This window comes from Aricia agestis, chromosome Z (genome assembly GCF_905147365.1).
Source record: "Aricia agestis chromosome Z, ilAriAges1.1, whole genome shotgun sequence".
NCBI lineage: Eukaryota > Metazoa > Arthropoda > Insecta > Lepidoptera > Lycaenidae > Aricia > Aricia agestis.
Genome location: NC_056428.1, coordinates 5,799,881 through 5,815,634, shown reverse-complemented (window position 1 = coordinate 5,815,634; position 15,754 = coordinate 5,799,881). Strand labels below are relative to the sequence as shown.

The 15,754-nt window shown below is 35.8% G+C and overlaps 1 protein-coding gene across 2 annotated transcripts in view; it reads left to right on the top strand.

Moving 5' to 3' along the window:
• Positions 1-15,754, top strand: part of LOC121738562 — a 160,894-nt gene that overhangs the window by 135,891 nt on the left and 9,249 nt on the right. For both annotated transcript variants that reach the window (XM_042130715.1, XM_042130716.1), the window contains exon 4: positions 13,785-15,612. In XM_042130715.1, the coding sequence (XP_041986649.1) occupies positions 13,785-15,612 (1,828 nt within the window). The remainder of the gene's footprint in view (positions 1-13,784; positions 15,613-15,754) is intronic.

Sequence of the window (15,754 nt, the reverse complement as noted above, 5' to 3'; positions counted from 1 at the left end):
AAAGTAATTTATTGCAATTTGCACCTGAAGTTTTCGTTTTAAGAGCTTATAATAATTAAATTGTTTTTCTTTTTCAGGTAAGTAGACGTCTAAAACTCTCAAGTTAAATAGAATAAAAACAGGTAAGTATATAAATTTCATAAAAATATAACAGGTAAAGTTGGTAAAGCCCTGTTACTGAGGTTTTTTGACGGAAGTACGCGGAATATTCCCGAAAATAATAACTTAAACTATTTTTTTTTGACAGGGAGTTAATGACCGCTACCGCCATGTTTTGCCGAGTACAGTATAGCGCTTTTGACTGACTAATGTCAGAATATTAACCAATCAATAACTTTATTGAACACGTAAACTCCATTCAAAAACACTCAGAAACTGTGCGTAAGATAGATAGGTAATAAAATTTATTACGTTTATTCTAGTAGGATCTATACAAGGTGTAACAAAACTAAGTAATAATACTTTAGGGCGTGCAAGTGTCCTTACTATATAGAGTTCACTGTGAAAGTAGCAGCGCTGAAACTACAAAAAAAATTTTGTGATTTGTATGAACAAGCGCTCCAGCGTCATGAATTTTTCCAATCAAAATAATATGTAAAAAACAAGTTACTTTTTCATCGCTGCTACTTTCACAGTGAACTCTATACGGGGTACCCGTCCCATACACACCCTAAAGTATTATCACTTAGTTTTGTTACACCCTGTATAAAATAAAAAAAATATTATAAGTTCTATAAAATATATACATGTAAGTATAAAATATTTTTTGTAACATACTCCGTGTGCAGGAAATATTATTGTTACCTCTTTTATTAAAAAAACAATTCTTTTTTATACCGGACAAATCAGTCTTGTTTCGCACTAGAAAACTTTACAGTACATGACAATATCGTCCTGTAAAGCACCAGAATGGAATATTACATTTTCAAGTGGCGCAGCGAAAGTGTTAATGTTTCCTGTAACAGGTCTACTGGAAGAGATTCCAATTTGGAATAAGTAGTACCTTTGTACTAAAATGTATCTCTAGTTTTAAGTTTTTATATGTTACCTGGTTATGTGTAAGTAGGTACATAAATTATTAAATAAATTAATAATAAATAAAAACATATAAAATCCCTTATTCCTTAAATATTCATTGGCTCCAACTATCAATCCACATTATGTAGGCAGAGACAAATCGTTTAAGAATATATGAGGGTAAAAAATGGGTAAGGTCCTCTTGACAATTGTTTCCCGCGGTCATTTGTCTTCCTTCCCTCCCCGGGATTCCTCGGGGACTTCCAGGGATTCGCGTATCCCGGAATATTAGTGGTGTAATAATTCGCCTTTAAATCTCCTGGAATCGTTCGAGTTTGTAACGGCCTACCACACTTATGGGGTTGGAATGCTCAGCAGTGGCAATGGACAGTGGACACTCAAGCAAATCCTAAGGGAATTCAGTTGGAATCCTTATATTTATTTGATGGTTTGAAATTAAAAGTCAGAGGTGTAGCTGTAATATGAGATGTTAGTGTAAACACCGTTATCCTTGAAACCATCAATTAATGAGCCCGTCATAATGAACAACTTTTTCTACTCGTATGAGAACAATCGAGAAGAAAAAAAAATCTTACCCATACCTACATAATATGAAGACGGATTTTTTGAGTTCCCAAAAAATAAATACAGTGTGTTAGTGTAGATACTGTTATCCTTGAAACCATCAAATGAGCCCGTCATAATGAACAACTTTTTCTATGAGAACAATGCTGGGAACTAAAAAAAATGCCATCTTCATACCCATTTTGAGTTCCCAGCATTGTTCTCATAGAAAAAGTTGTTCATTTTGACGGGCTCATTTGATGGTTTCAAGGATAACGGTATCTACACTAACACACTGTATTTATTTTTTACGGCCATTGTGGGACAATTACCACAATGGCCGTTACGGCCATTAGGCCGTAAAAACACATTCCCACCTTTGCAACTCCAGTAACTAGCATCGAATACCGGTTACCAACCACGAAAACCCTTTAATATAATCTCTGCTGGAACGTGCCAATCAGTTTTACTGATTGGGACCCACAATGAAATTAATCAGAAGAAAGGAGAATAGGGTGTAAATTTATTTAACTGCCTGAATACCAGCCAGCAGAAGTCTTGAGGAACTTATCTAGTTATTATAACTATAATAATTATTATCATGTCTAGGAAAACCAACTTTATATCCCTAAAATTGTAGGTTTATAAAACTTCCCTAGACAATAAAATCGGGAAAATTACTAAGCATTAGACTGAGAGATTTCCTAAAAGCCTCTATCCCGGAAAATCCTGCGAATCGCGACAACGACTATTTAATCAATAAGTATCGGTGAAACAATAAAATAAAGCTCACAAGTTACCCATAAACCCGGGAAGTATCGCGAAGTGTCATACGAATGAAAATCGATTTAAAGTTACGATTGCGAATAAAAATCGAGTTTTGTTTGCTTTTTATGACACGTTAAAGTTTCGATGTGTGCGTGAAAATATTTGTTTTTAGTTGAGTTAAATTATGGACTTAAATAGTATTTGAGGTTTTAGGCTGGCATAAAATATAGTTAGTACTCAAGATGCATCTCGGTCTCAAGACACGGTCAAAATTTGGACCAATCACAGAGCCGAACCGCGCCTTGAGACCGGGTCGCATCTTAAGTACTGACTATTTATACCAGCCTAAGTTTAGCAGATGGACAGCTTGATGATAATACAGTAAATGCCTCTTATTAGGGGAGCAGTCTTTTAGTGGTTTAGTGGTTTACCCTCACAAAAACCCGGTTATTATGAGGGTAAACCACGGCTGTAGCTTTGTATAGGACAAAGGCCCGCATTCAGAATTCAGATACATATTTAATATTTTAATAATTATAAGTTATATTTTTCGTCCAAGAGCTGAACAGAGAACATTATTAGAAGATCATTTCTTAACGAAAAAATCTTATTAACCTAAAATTAAGTAAACATTAAAGGCGCCGGTTGGCAGCGGGCGACATGAAGCAACCGCAGACGACGTGTCGCAGCGACACTACTGGTTTGTATGTATTTCTATGAATACCCTGCGCAGCTAGCGACACGAAGCTAGCGACACTTCATCGAACTCTCTGAGTGTAGCCGTCAGATCAACATTACAGTTTTTAATGCAGTATGGACCATAAAGTTAATATACCTAGCGGGATAGAGAAACAAAGGCCTGAGCAAGAGAGATGTCACTATCAGTAACACTGCGTGGTAAAAAGAGACGTGTGATACATGACAGCAGCACTCTTTTTTTGACGTCCAGTCGGCACGTGCCGCACGTTGACAATTTAATCTCGTAGAATTCATGTTCAATCATGCTTGTGTAAGTGTATACGTACACAACTACACATATTTTTCACACAGATGAAAACCAATTTCAGTTACGTTTGACAGGTCGAGATTGTTGCTCTATTATATACTAACTACTATATATTAACTTTGTGGTATGGACAAAACAATTAGTTGTAAATAAAGCCGCTAGTTTACTAATGTTATTTTGCCAAAAGCCGCTTTTAGTTGAGGAAAGAGTCTTACCAGATAATTGGATACGGTTCCATCTTGGAGGGGTTTTGTATAATGCAAGAACCAATCCATATTAAATTAATCTTGAAAACATGTAATTTGTATTCAAAGACACCGTTGCTCATAGGTCGTGTGCTCGGTACAAAATAGAAAACAGAATTGATGTATCAATAAGTTCCGAAAAGGCGTTTGAGTGGCGATGAAAATATATTTTCGTCTGAGTTTTCATTATTTTCGTCAGAATTAGATGGCGATTTCTAAATGGAATTTTTGGTTATAGCATCTAGATTAATCATATGATATAGAATGCCTGCTAATTTAGGGTGAAGCGAAACGAGCGTAATTTTGTGAGTCGTGAGTCGCAGAATTTCTACCGCGTAAATATATTTTTATACAATCCATGACTTACAAAATTACGCTCGTGTGAATCAAACAGGACTTTTGTATGAAACTAAATGCAGCAGAATTTCTGCCACCGAAATTCTGCGACTCGCAACTCACAAATTACGTTCGTTTGGCTTAACCCTTAGAGAAGAGCCAGCGAAGCCAGACCTTCGTCATTTTAAAAAGTCGATAATTCTTCTGTACCTACATGTTTTTCCTTGTCCCTATTGAGATAAGAACGACCACAAACTATGGAGTTTGGGTCGCAGCTTAGGAGGTATCAATTGCTGAAGGTCTACCTAACCATCAATAAAGAATAAAGTTCATTTTTTATCTAATTTTCCTCGGGATAACTCTAGGAATGTTGCCTTTCGCTGCCAAAGTGTTACTTCGCTTTGTCAGGTACGAACTTAAAGTACGCGGGTTTTAAGTTCGCGAACTAGTCGGCTCGCGTCGGTGACAGTCGAGAATCGCTCACACTGGATTGCCATAATGCCCCCAGGCTCGCGGCTCGCGGCTCTTTGCTGACACACAGGCGATTCAGATCGTCGAGCCATAAGTCCGCGTACTTACTCGCACGTCTGTCACCCCCTTTACATCTTATATTCATAGCATTTATTATCTTACATCTATAACCTTTTTAAGAAAAGTCCCTTAAATAAAAAAGAATAAAGAAAACCTTTAAGAACTTTACATAACTATCGAACGTATATTGCTTTTCTCTCTCTCTTTCTTGCCTTTCTCTCTCAGTTACAGCCCAAGTCGATGTTAAACTAATACTGCTCGGTCCAGTAAGCTTTAGTGCTCAGAGCAATACTGAATGGGGAACTAGGAGCAAACAAAGGTACATTTAAATTTTTAATCAACCCAAATCGTTAAGCCAGCTGAACTCTATAGTTTCAGAATATAAGCTACAGAGATGAGAAACTGGTAGAAGTGACGGAAAAGTAGTTTCAGAGAGTAGTCAGGCGGACAGTTTTTTTATTTTATTTCAGTAGTTGTTGATAGATATAATAATTTACTAATATTATAAAACTGAAGAGTTAGTTTGTCGCAAATATCACGAACGATGGGATAGATTTTAATGTAATTTAGCATAAATATACAAGGTGTAACAAAACTAAGTGATAATACTTTAGGATGAATACATGTTCCTTGTAGTGAGTTCCTTGTAGTGAGCGCCCCATCGTAACGAGTTTTCCCATACAAAAGTGAAAAAAAAAGGTCTTTCAGTGCTGCTACTTTCACAGTGAACTCACTGCAAGGAATACGTACACATCCTAAAGTATTATCACTTAGTTTTATTACACCCTGTAGAATTGGGCACAGAAAGGATATTCTAAGTGAAACAGCGCTTGCGCTGTGTTTCGCCGAGTGAGTGAGTTTACCGGAGGCCCAATCCCCTACCCTATTTCCTTCCCTACCCGCCCCTATTCCCTTCCCTGCCCATCCCTACCCTCCCCTATTACCCTATTCCCTCTTACCGGCAACGCACCTGCAGCTCTTCTGATGCTGCGAGTGTCCATGGGCGACGGAAGTTGCTTTCCATCAGGTGACCCGTTTGCTCGTTTGCCCCCTTATTTCATTAAAAAAAAAAATCTAAGGATACTTTTTTTGCGGGAAAGGGTAAGTTGCCGCGGCATTCCTTGTGGGCGGAACCGCTCCGTATGTCAGTGTATTTACAAAAAATTTGTTACAAATCTCCCACCAACCAAAGCTAATAAGAAATTGTGTGCAAAATCCAATAAAATGTTGCTTTTGCAGGAAATTACATCGCGGAAGCAATTGTTTGGTGGCGAATTTGCTGTCGGTACTTTAATTAGCTATTAAAGCGACGAAATCAACGTATTTCGTTTCGCTTAAATGAAATTGTAATTTTGTTTTCGTAACCTTTATCATGTCGTCATCAGAATACATATACTTAACTGTAGGTACTATCAGAGAAGTTGATTCCTATGCAAATCGGGGACCTATGTGGTTTGGTTGCGTTACGTCAAACCCAGCTGACAGATCACAATTAACATTGAATTGACATATTCGACCAAATAACGTTGGTCTGTCAATTGCATAGGAATCAACTTCCTCGATGGTACAAAAGGCGCATAATATTAGGATTGGTTTGAGGGAACTAACTGGACAGTAAATAGGGATGTGTAGAATATCTACCGATAATTTACACTGTCAGCCAATAACGTGTCACCTAATCACGGTCTACCAATAGCATCTATCAAATCAATCGCCAAAATCAAGGCAAATCGCCCCACCAAAGAGACCTAAAAATCGAACACAGCGCCTTCCCCATCCATTTTTGCCGAGCTATCTTAAAGTTCTATAAATAGTTCTATTTAAGTAATTCACTTTCTAATTATAAAGGCTATTTTAAATGGCTTTGCTTAGGGACATAGAGACACTTCTATTTTCTTCTATGCTAACAGGAACTGAAGTTAAACGAAAACAGAAGTTTCTCGTCACGTACTTGATATTCTATTCAGTGTATCATCTGATGCGTTGTACCTACACGGCCATTTTGTGTACCAGCTTACCAGCTTAAATCGAATTTCAACTTTATATTTTTAAATTTCGAATGCTTGTCAACGACTTAGTTATGCACTTTTATATTTGGAATTCGTTTGATATAAAATAATTCGTATTTTAAGCAAATAGCGTACGTTCTACAGGCCTACAAGACTTGGATTACATTAACTTGGGATTGTGGATACGAAGTAGCTTTATTTTAAATAAAATTAGAGGGCAAACGATCAGACGGATCACCTGATGGTGATCATAAATAGGGTATTTTAAGAATATAAATTAAATAATTTTGAAATTCATTGGCTAGTTTTTTCGCAAGTTTCGCTCTGACTTCATCATCGGCGGCGAATCGACCTCTGCAGTATGTTTTAAATTTCCTTTCAATCTTATTTTTAATGGCTGATTCGTCAAATGCATGTTCTTATTATGTCAAAGCTGATACGAGAAGCTTACCAAAAGTTCGAAACGTAATGTTGGTCGAATTTATTGCTAATTTAACGCCATTGAAGGTGAAACAAAGGTTAAACATATTTGTTCAAAAATATAAGTAACTAATGGGTATATTTTCGTTTATATACAGAAAAACGATCACTGACCTTATTCCTCGAAATGTTTTTGTAATGAGCAAAATTAAAAAAAAATGGACAATCCCCATTGCCGTCGCCCGTGGACACTCGCAACATCGGGAGAGTTGCAGTTCGTTGCCGACCTTTAAAGACAGACCTCGTTCTGTTACTGAAGGTTTGTAAATTGCAAGTCATATTGGTCCGGAATTATTGCTAAAGCTGTTACTAAAAATGACAATAGTGCTTGTTGCTATTTTGGCGACATTCAAAATTAAACTTGGAAGACATTAGCTATGTCCACACTGTGCACTTTCATCTTCAATTTTCGTCATCTTCTTTCATTCAACTTTCGTATTGGCGCCTTCAATAATTGAATGCGTCAAAGAACGCAACGCCAACGAGCTATGTCCACACTGTGCACTTTCACCTTCAATTTTCGTCATAAACTTTCATAATATTGGCGCATTGAATAATTGAATGCGTATAATTTATTAAATTTTGGATACGGTCAGAGTTGCCTCACGTTCGCTGTTGACTGCGCTATAACGCATGCCCTTAACGAACAGAAAAAGGCACAGTGTGGACAAAGCTATTGGCAAAGCCATCAGTGTAAAACAGTCACTCAAGAGTCAAGAGACAATTCAAATATGGCGGCGATTATTTCTTATATTGACCACGCTGCGCCCCATCCCATAGCATCCTTGTAATTCAGTAATAGACATAACGTAGCCTCTAAAATCACGCCTTCTTGATACTAAAATCTAAAGTTTATTCTCCAATAAACTCCAACACATAAGCAAAGGAAACGAAAATTTCTTAGCCTCATAAAAGATTAATCGGTTTTTTGTTGTATAACGTAAATTTTGGAAAACGTAAATATTTATTGAACGTTTTTACGATGGCCCTCGCGAAGTTAAGGGCAATTAAATAGGGCGAATAGGGCTCAAGCCGAGACGAGATCTAATAAAAGCCTTTTCACTCTTTACACCGCATTTTACTGACGATTTTTATGAAATGTTGGCAAATTAAATTATTAATTAGCCCTATTTTGGTAAAAAAAAATAGGAATTATACGAGGATTTTTGTCCAAAATCTTGAATGTATACTTGCTAATTTGTAAAAATACTGTTTTAGTAGCAAGTTCTATTTTAACTGTAAGCAGTTAAAAAGTTCTACGCCTAAATCCTGTAAACAATAAACCGCAATAAACGAGTAATAAACAGATTGGCCGTAGTTTTTCAATCTGTGGACCGTTCGAAATTCAAATATTCAAACGCTAACCGAATATTAAGTGCCATTATTTAGTCACAAAGGCTGACTATCTGATGGACGCTCAATTTCGTTCAGGAATCGACTGAAAAATATCAACAGCGCTGTCGAGCGCTTCGTAAATGTCGTTTATATTGAACCTTTGTAGTTTTCTGACGATAACCATTGTCGTATGTAATGGATATGGCATATGGAGCTAGTCCAAGCCAAAAGTTTGATCCAATGGTCCGACTACGTGGTTGCATTGGAACTTTTTGACTTAAGAGGTATGAATTCTATCTAGGTCAACTGCAACTTACGACTTTTTCTTGAAAATGCATGTCTCTAAGTTGTGCGAGAACCTAAGCTTGAAAACATTGACTAATACAATTTATTAACGGCCATTCCCAATATTTGATCTATCTCTGGTTTTGCCCTACTAGAGATAGGAATAGCTCATATTAGACATTAGAGACATATATTTTTATGTCAATTGTGAGCTATTCCTATCTCTAGTAGGGCAAAACCAGAGATAGATCAAATATTGGGAATGGCCGTAAGAGACATACTCGGTTGTCGAATCTGAAACTTAAAACGTTCAGTTAGGGTTGATTCAGACCGCGACGCGACGCGTACATGAATTTCTAAAGTAGGTACCTATTGAATTGACTGACTGCAATCGCGTGAGACGTCTCGCAAATCTGTGAAATCCATACTTTAGATTATTGATCAATTTCCAATTCTAAATTCAAGATTCCATTCCTTATTACTTCAACTAGGATTTAAATAGCCGAGCTATTTATAAACGCACAATTCAAATAAAAGGCCAACCTGTTCCAATTGTGAAAGGGATATAGCATGTCGGTGTCTGTTACCGTTTACTGCTAGCGTTACGGTAATATAAGGCGGGAAATCGCTGGAAAGTGGGAATGAGATTGGAGAATAAACCTTATAATCATATCCCACGTCTGGCTTTGACAACCTTAATTCTACCTCGAGTAACTTGGAGAATGGAGCTTGATTTAGTTTTAAAACATCTTTATTCTGGACCAAATGACAGCCGCTACTCCGTTTAAATTTCAACAAAATCGATTTAGCGGTTTGGTGTGAAAAGGTTACAGACACACATACATACACACTTTCGCATCTATGAAATCAGTATGAATTGGCATATTTTGCCGTATTACTTCATTCGCCATGCAAATGAAACAAGACGCCTAGTCGTACAAGTTAAATATTCTAAACAACCGTCGAAAAGAACAAGAAACTATCTATCTTTGCAAAGTTTTCGTGTTGCAAACAAAAATTTTATGCCATTAGCACTTATGTACCTCAAAACTGAAAACTAACAAGTATATGCCATAAGACATAATCCTGTACTTCCAAGTTTACCCTCAGCTGCGGGCGATACAACCCGCATTGTGGAGCGCAACTTCCATCCCACTTCTGAAATATAATTCAGAAGTGGGATCGGGTATGCTTCTTTCCCACCGAACTCCGGGTAGTTTGGAAACTTTCTTAAAAGGTTATCGGATAAAAAGAAATAAGATTATAAATCAATACTTCGGAGCTATTTCAGCGTTTGAATTTAGTTTTGTTTTAAAGTTGAAACTTTTACAATGGATGGATTTTTCTCTTAATGTTCTGTTTCAACTGTGCAGTTTTTATTAAAGTTTGGAATCGTTGAAATGGTCCGTTTTAAATATCTTTTGATTCGGATATTGTAATTTTATATCGGAAATAGTGTGACAGAAAATATATTTTTTTTCAACATATTAGCTGTTAAGGTTGTGGAAATTTAATTTAATCTTGTACATAGCTTTATTGGATCTAAACACTTTTTATTTCATACGTAGAATATTTTATTGGTCAATTGTAAAACATTAATTAAGTAGGTTCCTACTTATAATTTAAAAAAATATCATGATGATTAAATAGCACGTTTTCAAGGTTTTATCATAAAAATTTCCCGATTACGAGGCTTGCGAAGCTTTTGAGTATATTTTATAGTAAGGTAAGGTCAGCGACTCATTAACGAATGAAAATTTCATACATATTTTAAAATGTAGAGACTAGAGAGTGTTCATAAAATGTTTTTCGTACAAAACTTTCGGATTTTGTATGTTTTTATTAGCGCTATGATGATTGAGTAATGCCCTGTTTTACTTAGTAGTGCTAAGTAGGTCATCGATGAAAAATTTTTGTGATAGTATGTAGTAAAATTTATGCAATCGTTCGTCATATTCATCTTGGATTGGTGTGCGATCTCAGGTATGACAAAAACTGCATTGGTGACCGCTGCTTACAATCTGGCGACGCGTCTTGTTCTTGTGGATGGTGCCAAGAATTTTTGTTTTCAATTGTTTAATTTGTCAATAATAATTGTTAGTGAAAACAATCAATTTTTTCTCGTCTGAATGACTTTGTTGCGTTACCTAAGACATTTTAAGCTTGTCCCTTAGGCTCACTGATATCATCAAAGGGTTTCGTGGTTGGTTACCTCTGTCGATCCTTGCTTTTAGGAGTAGCAGTGGTGAACACTGAACATATTATGCACGTTTTTAATTATCGACAGTACATCATTTACTGGTATATAAAACATTTCAAAATTAAAAAGTAGAATAAACATTAAACATAATAAATTTTTTTTAATATTTCGGGAAACTTTCGGGTGAAATCGAAACTAATTTAACGTGTTTATATAGCCAGAATATGTTGATTTCTACGAACACAGGGACTGGTAAAAATATATTATTTAGGTCAATTCTCAGTTTTATCATAAAAATGACAGCAATTTTTGTGTGTGTTTTCACGTGTTTTTTCAGGCAAACGTTTTTAATTGTCATTCTGGGACTGGGACTAAAATGATCCCGATATCTGATTCGTGGATCATTTGGGAACCACTAAAGCGAATGCGGTCGCTGAGAACAGAGTAAATTGGTCATTGACCTATTCGATTGTTTTTGGTTCCGCATTTTATTACAGTCATGATCAGGCAAAGCTTTACTATTACTTATTTTACTTCTATGCACTGTACACTAATTATTCTATAGTCTACTATTGTTTCTAAGCTCTACCCAAAAATAAATGTCTTAGCTTGTGTCTCATTTAAGTAAGCTTTTTATTACACAAATTATCCTATTTACTCCGATTCGATGTTCAATTAAACGTAAACAAAAATTCATCTAATCTATATACTTTGCGACTAATTGCATATAAATTGATAGCATTGAAACGTGTATAATATTCTCTAATCAGCCGTGCCATAAAAAGATTACAGTTCAAGAGTGAAGGCTAAACCCGGTGCACAGTTTGTTTATAATATGGGTACACTTAATCCCAGGGTTTGAACCTTTGGCGTTCCGAGAAGATAGTAAACCCGCCTAAGTGTTGTTGTTAATTGAAAACCGCATAATATCCCAAAGTACGGCCTAACTGAGCGTCACAAATGTTAGAATTACTCTACTATTCCGCTTGAAGTAGATTAAGCAAAAATCTTTTTTCTGGTTTACTTTTTATAAGGCCAAGTTTAAAAAACTAACGTTTTCGATTTTGATTTTTTAATCATAGTTAAGATTGTTTATGGTTTCAATCCTGTCTCGATATAATAAAACTAAGTACAAAATAGTATTCTCATATAATCGGGGTACCATGCGTACTTTGTTGACTTTTACAGAAAACCGTTACTTATGATTATTAAGATGCAGAATAGCTATTATTTTTATAATATTATGATGTAAATAAATATTTAAAAATATTAAAATCGGTAGAGTAGTTTTTTTTAAAAGGACTATATAATTTCAAAAATAATGCAGGAATATTCATAAGTGTAATCTTCAGATTACATCAAGAACATGAAATTGTATGGGACTGTTTCTTCTGAGTAAACGTATCTGTGCATACCATCGCGCACAACAAATTGTGGTTGAACAACGGTTCTGGCGCATTCCGTTAAAAACACCTTTTGTTTCTGGGCAATTAATTTCGCCGTTTCAAGAGTTATGTTTTGTTCCACTATCTTATATCATAACGTTCCCGGGGATATGTGATCCCGAGCGGATTTTGTTAGGAATTCTTACAATATTTCTGGGTGTTTGGGTTTTCTATGTATCCTCGTGTTTTGTGAGTTTTTCTTTCCTAAAAGGATATTAATTAGTACTAAACTAGATTTTACTTTTTGGTCAAAACTACTTTCTGTCTTTTTGGAGATATGAAGTAACTCAGACTTGGAACTACGACCTTTGTTTAAACATTATAAATTATATTTTCCTTGAAAAGGAAGAAACTTACAAACTTGCACATTTAGAATAATATCAGTGTGATGTGATATTATGTATGTTACGCAAGTAAACCAGCAGTACAGTAACATCCAAATCAACCCATTATTTTAATTCATCAAGCCCCATACGGTCACCGGTGACCAAGACACAATAGAAATTCTATTGTGTCTCGTTTTTCCATGATCGAAGTTCCAACCTAATAATGCTTTAATAATCAATTAAAAAACCTAAAAGTCTGTTACAAAATACTAATCGGAAACTCTATTTACAATCTTGTTTCGGTATCAGGATGGTCAGGCCGCCGGGGATCCCCCGTTCCAATCACTGGGACTATTGGGCACGTGCGGGGATCCCCCGGGACAATAGGAGCACTTTCATTAAGCTATCGCAGCAGCTCGATTTGAAACAGACCTCGGACGTAAATTAGGCTTTGAAAACGTGAGCGCAAACTGCTATAAACTTGATGGTTTATTTGTAGGTGCAACCTGGTTTTGAGCTTGGATAAAAACTAAGAATGAAAGGTGTTCTTTTAAAAAGGTTTACGCGATGATAAGATTATGAGGATTTTCGAATTTGATCTAAGATTTTTATCTAAAAGCTAGCGCCTAATAAAATACTTTAGACTGTCTACGAGTATTATCAATTAAGTGTTTGCAATAGAATTTTAGTATGGCAAATTAAATAAAGTGAGACACTATGAAAGGCGTTTTATTTAGTTACAAATTATTTACATTTTAACTTTTACCGAAAAAAGAGTGTTAAAAACGTAAATGCTGGATAACGGGGGAATTAACAGAACTAATGATACAACGAGTGTCACAAATTGTACTGATTAAAATCTCGGAAACAAAGTTTTAGGAAATTCACAATTAAAGGCGCAAACAATTCGAATTGCCTCAATTTAAACAAACAGACATTCTGCGAGTTTCGAAATTCAGACGGTTTTACTAATCAGATGAGGCACGCACAATAACTTCATTGTACTGTAGTTAGCGTTTGTCGATATGTTTTCCAACTATTCAAACCTTTGTTTATATGAACGTGCCTAACTCTTTGGTTTTCTGATTTTGATCCCAGAATCTAGATATTAAAATATTGTTCTATTTAAGATTAAAACGGCGTAAAATATATGAAATTACACGTTGATTCAGTTTTTCCCATTTAAGTTTTGTGAGAATTACGTTAATTTTCTAATTGCATGTTATTTCTGTTTTAGATATACGAGACAGCGGAGGGAACTCGCCCTAAGAAATGGTCCTCAAAATTGAAGCTTAACACTTCTGGAAGTTCAAAATCTTCGGACAAATCACCCGACAGTCCGTACATGTATGGAACTATTGGTGGGCAAGGGGGATCATCTTTGTCCAAATCAATGAAGTACGCTGAAACTTTTCTCTATGGGTCCGTAAGGACGTCCACACCACCGACGAGACCTAGTGCATATCCTACTTATCCTGAGGTACCTGGACCAGTTTTAATAAGCACGCCACAAAAACCTACTCCACATAACTATGCTGTAATTCTATGTTCCTGTCCTGAGTACCTAAACGGTACCAAGAAAACAAGCTCTACCAAAGTCAGTATATGTAAGAAATGTAAAGGATCTCGCCTACCTTTGACTATAGCAGACAGTCCCAGATTGCTTGTCGGAGGCACCGTCAGAGGACCACAACTCAGTCGAGATGCAGGGCTTATGCGAGCTGGAACTGTTCGGGTACAGGGCTCGAAATCGAGGCCCAGTATATTGAAATCAAATGGCGAATCAGATCCATATGATTTAATGCGAAGGAGTCGACTTATCCCACCACATGAAGCACGAATCGGTAGTCAATTTTCAGTCACTAGGTCTCGTGCTAAAAGTATTAGCCCTTGTAGAATCAAAACAAAAAAATTGAGCCCTGAAAGCATACGAAAAAATAGAAGTAAGTCAGTAAGTCGTGTAAATGAGGTGTGGATAGACGAAGAGGAAACTTCAAATACAAATGACTCGAAGAAATCAATACTAGCATGTGACATTAATCCTTACGATTTGGTGAAATGTAATGATTCACCAAAGTCAATGGCAGAAATTGAATTTGAGGATGCATTTAGTGATGTATTTGAAGATTCGAGTAAAGACAAAAAATCTCTTACAACGAGTCAAAAATCTGACATACACGTGAAGGCAATTGGTGGTCAGAGAATCAGAGTTTCTAATGAAGGAAGTAATAATAATGAAGCATCAATTTATGATCCTGTTGACTATGATCTCAAAAATTATGATTTTAAATCGACTGATATGTCCTCAGCATTATCATTACCAAACATTAAAAATGAAAACAACAAATCAGGAATTTTAAATAAAACTAGTAACAAAAAATTTACTGCACTATCCCCTGGTAATCGTACAAAACAAAAAAGTGTATCACCTAAGCGACCACCAAGAAGAGTAAGGAATATCAAGACGGATGATGATAGTGAAAGTGACAATCACTGCATACCTGAGAAAACCTTTATTAAAAAAATGACGAACGACAGAAATTCAAAATATAAGTATAGCAACGCCGACACTATAAAATCTATCCTGAAAAAGCCAAAAAGTGTAGAACAAGATAAACACAATTCAAAATTAGAACTATCAGAAAATCAATCAAGCAACAAGACTGTTAGTTCTCAGTTTTATCTACCTAAACCTAAAGAAAAAAGGCAACCTACAACAAAAAATACTGTGCAAAGAAAACGTGTACAGTTTTTAGTGGAAAATGAGGAAACAAAGATTATTTACACTGCGGATCTAAGTCTTCAAAATATAGAAAAAGAAGAAAAAGAAACATCGCCAAATAATGAAAACGCCATAGAATATGTCGAGGAGACGGATACAAATAACGAGTCAACACCTGTTGCTAACACTGACACCTCATGTCAAGACATCTCAGCAGATAATGAAGCGCATCCGGACTCCCAATTGTACGAAGACGTTGAACCAAATGTTGCTAATGGTGATATTTGTACAGAAGAAACACTTACCGGTAGTCAAGATAAATCAGAAGAGGTAGTCGACAAAGGTAAACAAGTTTTTAAATTTAATATAAATTCAATTTCATGCATGAAAATGTTTAAAGTACTTAAATTTAGTACGTTCATACTTTTCATTAATTGAAACTATGGCTATTAATATATTTTATGATTAGACACCATTAATTGCCG